At 33.9% G+C, this 8615-nt stretch overlaps 1 protein-coding gene across 2 annotated transcripts; it reads left to right on the forward strand.

The window, feature by feature from the left end:
- Positions 1-1388: 1388 nt before the first annotated feature.
- Positions 1389-3525, forward strand: LOC122275394. 2 transcript variants are annotated; one of them, XM_043084425.1, is made up of 3 exons: positions 1389-2077; positions 2217-2402; positions 2577-3525. In XM_043084425.1, the coding sequence occupies exon 3, from the start codon at positions 2597-2599 to the stop codon at positions 3173-3175; it is 579 nt and encodes a 192-aa protein (XP_042940359.1). In that variant the 5' UTR covers positions 1389-2077; positions 2217-2402; positions 2577-2596; the 3' UTR covers positions 3176-3525. The 2 variants fall into 2 exon arrangements, with proteins under 2 accessions (XP_042940359.1, XP_042940361.1); XM_043084427.1 differs by having other exon boundaries at positions 1389-2402.
- Positions 3526-8615: the final 5090 nt, after the last annotated feature.

An 8615-nucleotide genomic window follows, 5' to 3' on the forward strand; every position in this document is an offset into this window, starting at 1 on the left:
GGATTGACTCGTTAAGACACGATTGCTTAACGGATTGATAATGAGTCAACCCGTTATGACACATTAAAAAAATTAAAATTAAAATTATATCCTTATACCTCAAAGTAAAATTGTTAGAATTTCAATTTTGATATTTTTATTATTTGGATTGTAATTTTGCATTTATAGTTAGTTTTATAATTTTTATAAATATCGTAATTTTAAAATTTACATAAAATTATGGTAAATTTAATCAAGTTAAACTGGTTAATTTCGAGCTTATTCAACTCATTTACATAAACAATTTAAAACGGGTCGTGTTGTATCGTGTTAACCTATTTCATAATATTCACTAATAGGTCAAAACGAGTTGACACGACACGACTCATTATGTTAACGGGTCATGTTAGGGTTTGAGATTTTGACACGATATGTTTAACGGGTTGGTTTAAAGTTGAGTTATATAGTATAATATACATGCTTTGACACGATACGAACACGACCCGTTAACACGATTTGACACCTGTAATTAAATTCAGTATGAAGGGTTTTGAGCAAAAAAATAAAAATAAAAAGGATATGCATGTTTTAACTATTGGATTTTGAAGACCAAGACAAGAGATGATAATGTGTAACATAACTCGTTAACATGAACACGATACAATAATAACATGTTTGAGTTTAGTCTTTATAGATTTGGGTCAAAACGGATCGACCTGTTGAAACACAATTGCTTAACGAGTTGATAATGGGTTAATTTGTAAAGTTGAATTATACCCTTTACCTAAAAATAAAATTGTTGAGATTTTAATTTTGATATTCTTATTATTTATATTGTAATTTTAGATTTGTAGTTAGTTTTATAATTTTTTTTATAGATATTGCGATTTTAATATTTATATAAAATTATGTTAAACTTAATCAAGTCAAACGAGTTAATTTCGGATCTGTTCAACCTATTTACATAAATTGGTTGAATTAGGTTAAATCGACCCGTTATGTCAATAGATCTTATTAGAATTTGAGATTTTGACATAATAAATTTAACGAATTGTGTTTGAATTGACTTATATATAGTATAATATATATATATATATTTCAACGGGATATAAATACAATCCGTCAGCACGGTTTAACTCCTGACTAAGAGCTTGGAAAACGTTACAATATTGAGATCCGAATAGTTTTGATATGTTTGGAAAAGGAACATTTTTCCCTTCCTCAATTCAAATTAAAAAATAATAATAATACAAATGAAGTGGATAAATACTCGTATGTGGTATGTCATAAGAGCTCTCTGCATGAACCCAAAAGAAGCGTTGACCCACACAGCCCTCTCGGGTCATTGTCCAACAGACACACACGATTTGAGTTCTGAGAAGACTCCTCACCCTCCCACTCCTCCTGACCTATATTGCTGCACCCGATTCACAACTCTCTCTCTCTCTCTTTCTCTCTATCCCCCTGTGTGCAATAATCCCCAAAACCCAGGAAGCATTGAAGTATGAAGCAAGAGATGCAGTAAAAGTTTCAGTCACGGTTAAATCCTCCTCTCGCCAAAGCAGCCCGCCACATTTCTCAAGGCAATATCAACCATTACCCAACCAGTGCCTTTACTCCTTAAGAACCCCCTCCTAGGCATCCTTAAAAAAAAGTTGTTTCACACTTCCACACACGCCATGAGACGTTTGGTCAGACCAATCGTTCTTCTCCACCTTTCCCAATCAAAAGCCAGGCTTTTTTCTTAAGCTTGATATATATATATACGTATTCACTATTCACATCGGAAATATTTTAAAAGAAAGAGAATAGTAAAAGAACAGAGAATTTATAGATATCATACGAAGTCTCTTCTATCCAACCGACTATTTCTATATGTGGTAAAAGAAAAGTTCTGATTAGACTCGGCTCCTGGGTTTGCTCAATGCCACAACACCTCCTTTTCCTTCTTCTCCTCCTTTTCCTTCTTTCTCCTGCTCTTTTTTTTTTTTTTTTTCTTGTTCCTCGGCCCTTATTCTTTAATTTGCTTGCTCTGGCTCCTCTATTCTGTGGGCTTTTGGATTTTTGTAATAAAGCCACCTCACAGTGGCATTTCCAGGTAAGAAGTTAGAAATATAGGGGAACTGAGATTATTATCAACAGAAGTCATTTTCTTTTGCTTTTCTTTTCCATTTGAGATTTTATGATAGGCCGCAGTACATCTGCCTTTGTTGTCTTTTTGCTCTCTGTTACTGCAGGGTACCATTCTGAATCTGAGGCCCTTGATATCTGTGATCTTCTTTGGAGGTATTCAAGCCGGGGAAAAGGGTTTCCACAGCTTCTCTTGGATTGTCTTGGTTGGTTTTTTGGGTTACGCACAGTAACAATTTGAGAAATCTGTGAAAAGCCTTGATTCTTTTGGAGGGTATTGAAACAAAGGCAAGGTAGATTCCTGATATTATTCTCTTCCCCCTTTCTTCCTTCCTATTCCCAAGGAAAAAAATATCAGATTTATCTCATTATCAACCAGAAATTGTTACTTAATATTGCCACGCAACTCTCTCTCTCTCTCTCTCTCTCTCTCTCTCTCTCGTGCTCATCTTATTTGAGCTTTTCAGGGGTCTTAGAGCGACTAGCAATGACAGACTGGAATGGTACCATGGGTAAGACCATTGGTTTTGGTGGGACCACAACTAGAGATGAGGATTTTGTAGAAGAAGATGTGTGGGGTTTTATTAAGGAGAGGGAAGATTCTGGTTGCAAGATGATGGGGAAATCCAAAGACTACTCCTCCGGTTCTTCTGCATGGCGCCTCCCTTCTGTCCCAAGGATGATCCCAAGGGTTAACACTCCAACAACCCATGAAGCCAAAGTGGTTCAACAATCTTCTGCTCCCATGGACATTCCAGATTGGTCCAAGATTTATGGGAAAGGTGCTAAAATGGGTTCTAGGGATGCTTCATGGGGGGATGATGGGGATGGTACTGGCAATGGTGTATCTAATGATAATGTTGAGTATCATGGTGTTGGTGATTATGAGGCTGATGATAATGATGATGGTGATATGGTCCCTCCACATGAATGGATTGCTAGGAAGCTTGCAAGGAGCCAGATTTCATCCTTCTCTGTGTGTGAAGGTGTTGGAAGGACACTCAAAGGAAGAGATCTTAGCAAAGTGAGGAATGCCATCTTGACAAAAACGGGTTTCCTGGAGTAGCTTGCTCACCACTACTACAACGTACCACACGATCCATCATCATCATCATCATATTGTGCCATTACCACCATCAAATTATCATCATTCTGAGACAAGGTTCCCACGTAATCTTTGTTTTTCTGTTTCCAAGTTTAATTCTTGCTAGTAATAGAGTGTGTGATGTACTGGGGCGAGTGGAAAATGCCTTGAAAAGGGTCAGAGCTGCCCTTTTTAGAATGTTTTTCAGGAGAGGATGAAAAGGGATTGGCGGCCTCTGAGATTTTGTCTGCAGGTAGTCGAGTAGAATTTGTATTTTGGCAAACGAATGCATCTGCATCAGGAAAATGAAAAGTGAATGAATTAGGTACCAATCTTCATGCGTTCCTATCTTCTTTTGCTACTTCTGCAACATCTCTTGCCAATTTTCAATATTTATTAAGAGTTTTATGACAACACAGTCATGCATGCTTATTTGGTCCTCTTTAATTAGAGATCCCCTTTTGTTTTACTGGTTGAAATTCATGGAATGCATCCAGACCTCACTCTCGGATCTACATTTCTTGACTTCTCTCATCTTTGATTTCCCAAGGTATCACGAATTTTTTAGTCCTCCATTAGATGTTAATGAAGAAATAAAATAAAACATCACTGATTACCAGTGGGTAGGTGACAGTTTCTTCTATTCCCTCATTTGTCATTTTGGCCAAAGGAGAGGATGAGGTCCCGACTCCCCGTGCCCATTGCTTTCTTGCAGTGATGACGAATCTCTTCTTTAAAAAACGCATATAACAACAACAAAAATTATAATAACTACAGTGGGGTATAATCATGCAAAATAATAACAGACATCAACAGCAAGATTTATGTGGAGGTGGCAATACAAGAGGTACGTACCTGTACAAACCCTAAACAAAAACATAAAAACAAAGAGAATATAAAAGTTGGCTAACTCCAACCTGACTAGTAGCGCCTTGCAAGTCACCGCTCCTACAGCCTTACAGGTGAGTTTCAAAAGGCGATAAAAAGGAGAGGAAGGATAACCGGGAAATAGGGAAATAATATATGCAGTTATAAATTTAACAAGAGGAGATTATTATTTTTTAAATAAATAAATGTGAGATTTATAAAAAAAATATATATTTTAATACTAAATTTTATTTTTTTCAAAAGGATTATATGGTACTTACACAATTCATAACTGTGTCTAGAATTTTTCAAGAAAAGAACACAAAAAAGACTTCTTTTTATTTAAATGGCAGAATTTTTTATTAAATTTAATGTCATCCGAAATTTATAAATGCAATATTCAAAGAGCAGTGCTATTCTGCCGCATGTGTAGTATTGCTCAAACTTTACCGCTAGTTCACTATTGAACTTTTTTTTTCATTTTTCTTTTCATATTTTTAATATATTTAAATAATTTTAAAAAATAAAAAAATATACTAATATATAAAAAATAACTTCTTTAATTATTAAATAAAAATAATATAATTTTTCTTTTATAAGCAGTATACTTGAGTGAGCAAACTATATTTATTCATGAGAGAATATTAGGAGTAGCTCCTATTTGGGATCAGCCGAATGCACACTATACGTGGCGCTGGTGTAATGATGAAATTATCCACAGCTTTCCGTTCCCAAGCTTTCCGATCCCCAATCGAACGCACATTTGATTTTTGAGAAACAGTCCTCTCTCCCCAGCATTCCGTTTTCTGCTCACTCCCCCATTTCCCCATTCCGTCGTCAACATCCCCCCACTAGCACTCTCAGCCCACTCTCCCCTTCGTCTTGCTCATCCTCTCCCAGAAACTGCACCTCCCGAATCTCCTCATACGAATGAAAAATCATCTGGTTAACTTTTTTGTACAGACCACAGACGCTCTTGTACCATGGATGCTATGCTGTTGAAATATAATAAAATTATGAGGTCTTTTCAAATTGGGATTCTGAAAATTGATGAACACTATATTATTTTCTTATTCTAAAATAATTTTTCCGGATAGCGATTCTCAATTCCTTTGCAAAGTGAATGATAGAGGTTGTGATAGGACATTTATTTCCTTCTCTTCTCTTTTCAGAGGAGGAGACCTAGCTTGTTCACACGCCAAATTTGAGTTCCATTTCAATTCAGAGGAGGGAGGCTGGAAGTCGTGGGTGGCGGCATACAGCGGGGTAAGGGGCAAAACTCGTGTGGGCGAAACCCATTTCGAGAATGAGAGGGAGAGGGCTACCATGCTATAGAAGCTTGACAGTGGCTAGGGGTGAGGTCAAGCGCTTGGTGGTGCTCGACGGTGGGGCTGGAGGCTGACGACGACGGCGATAGTAGCAACAAATCGTGTAGGAGAACCCATTTCGGGTTGAGAGAGGGTGCTACGCGGTGGGGCTTCCGTGGAGGTTTGAAGTTGGCCGGCGTGAGGGGGAGCCGATGGTGGTGGCAGGTGACTGCAGGTAGCGCACGGCGGAGTTGGGTGAGTTGAGAAAGGGAATCAGATAGGGGGAGGGGATGCACGTCGGTCTTATATTTTAAAAAAATAAACAAAAAAAAAATTACACGTAAGGTATGATACGGATCAGCTGTAAATAGTGACTGATCCGTAGCAAACCTCTTTATTCATATTCAAAAGCATGTGATTCTTTGGTTAAAAAAAAGAAATAGCTTGCATTCGAGTGGTACTCTGTTGTTTATCTTAAATTAGTTGGGTCGACGTACGGCAAACAATACATTTAAAGGTGGCACTAGCTAGGAGTTACCGTTACTTATTTTTATTTTTATTTTTTTTGACTTTCTTTATATGTATTTTTTTAACATTTTTAAATATTTATTTTATAAAAAAATTCACAATATCAGTAAAGAATATTTCTTTAATTACGAAGTAAAAAGAAAAAAAAAATTAAACTAGTCCTAGCAGTAGCTCCCAGTGGGACTAGTATTATCCTTCATTTAATTTGTTTGGCTAGCATTTGAACATGACCATCCAGCATGGTACGTTAAGTTCTCGATCCCTCTCATGCATGAGCGCATCTTCGTTTTCAAGCCTTGTTTAGGTTACTGCATGCATTTGATTCGAGGTTTTACATACACACAGACAAATCATCAATAAAGATGAAGATTTTGTAGTTTTATGTACGTTGATGATAATCGATCCTAGCAACTTACGGCGCGCGTGAGTCGATCTTTCCAAGACAATGAAATTTGAATTTTATTTCTCGAATGAGAGTTCCTTTGTTTAATTAAAATTATGTAGATAGTATTAACTTATTCATGTACTTGAATTTTATATCAATTAAGTTAATAAAACATGGTGAAACGTACGTGCAACCATATATCAATGACCTAATAATGTACGTACTGATTCAATTCATCTTATGCAAATGCAATAAAGAAACGGATAGACATCAAATAAATACTACTACCGACAATAGAGGGACAGTCTAAGGGTAACTATTAAATGTGCACATTAGTATAAATGAATTTTTTTTTATTAATTATTTTTTAAACATCCTTAATTATTAATAAAGAATAGAAATATATATATAAATTTACTAATAGTCACTTTCTTAATTATTAAAAAAATAAAAATATACGAGTGAACATATTTAATAGATATATTTAATAGTTATACTATCATTTTTTATAATAAAAATATCAAAATTGATATATATATTACAGATTCTATATATAAATTGCTTCAAAAACATATATTTAAACAAAAATGGTGTTCGAAACTCTAGGTTTTTTCTGTTCATTTTGTGTTTGTGTTTTTAATTTTTTAATAAATCATGTAACATCATATAGTGGTATCATGTCAAAAAAATCATTTGAGCGATAAGTTCAGATAGCCAGGTAACATTATTCTTATTACTCGATGCATGTGAGATCTTTACACACACATATATGTGTATATATATATTAGTTGTTAACACTGTGTTTGGTTACTTTTCACAAATAATTTACTATTATTTATAAATTATTTATTATTACTTTTTTATTTTTTATAAATCATTTAAAATTATCTCAACATCCAACAAATAAATAAATCATTCCCAAAAAATTTTGAAAGAATAAAGATCTATCTATCTCGTTCGAATAAGCTGCCAGGGACCACCAATAACGAGTAAAGTTCCTAAAGAGAATCATCATCTTCCATGGACAGATTCCTTATATTTCTAGTATCTATACTATATATATACATACACAAAGAGGTTCAAAGATTCTCAGGTCCCCCATGTAGCTGCTTATCCCCTTTTGCCGACACAAATATCAATCATTTTTTTTTTTTCCTTACCTCTTTCAGTAACCATCTGATCTAAATGCATGTTCACAAGTTGAGCATCTGCCCTCTCCAATAATTTACGGGACCACGGTACCTAATCACTCTTTTAATTTTCTTGTCATAATAACTCACAATAATATCTGCTAATCGGTCATATATATATACACATAAGTGATATTTAATTCATTTAGTGCTTCTTAATTCCATATATATTTAGGGTTGTACACTCATTTTTTAATTAAATACAGTTACTTAATTTAAAGCTTATTATCCTAATTAATTACTCCCTAGTTCCATCAGTAATACGCATATGACATAGTCATTAACAAGGGCAGAAATAGCTAGGATCTTATGTGTTGGAGACCTGCATTAATCTAGCCACCTATATATATATATATATATATATTATATGGTACCCTTTTAATTTGCATGTTTTTAAAAGAACTTTTTTTTTTTTTTTTAATACAAAACCTAGTTTTTGTATTAAAATTCCAAAAAGAAACTCATGATTTTCTTCAAATTATGCTTGACCTACGATAGTTTTAATTGGGATGAAATTGATCTTCCGTTATCTTCTATATATATATAGTGAAACTTTTAACAATGATTTCTTATTATAAACAATCAAATGATCTTTCAAAAACTCATCTTCCATTTTGATTTGTCTACTTGTTTTTACAAACTACATATATATAAAATCTATATATTTTGGAATATAAGTTTATACAAAAATTCTATGTGTAATCACTTTTTGTACTCTTTTTTGTATTTTATTGTGCCAATCAGATCAGTGAAATATATAAAAAATAAGCAAAAATAAATATATGTAGCATTATTCAAATTCATTATGTTATTCTTGAAATCTAAAATATATATATATTTTTCTTCTTCAGTGAAATCTTGAGGATAAATCTCAACTATTTTAATTTGTATATATATATAATCAATCATTTGAACAAAAAAAAGAAAGCTAATTATATAATCATGTCTGTTTGACCGTGGCATCCATATTAAGAAACTTAATATTAAAGTTCATATTATTAAATCTAATATTTTTCATATAACAAGTATAAGAATTATAAGATCAGGGGTGTATACACTGTATAGAAATTAAATTATGAAGTTTCTGGGGCCATTTAATGCGGGTGGGTTTCCCACTTTCCCCAGCCTGAACATTGATGAAAGGG

Source organism: Carya illinoinensis, chromosome 9 (assembly GCF_018687715.1).
Source record: "Carya illinoinensis cultivar Pawnee chromosome 9, C.illinoinensisPawnee_v1, whole genome shotgun sequence".
NCBI classification, from domain to species: Eukaryota; Viridiplantae; Streptophyta; class Magnoliopsida; order Fagales; family Juglandaceae; genus Carya; species Carya illinoinensis.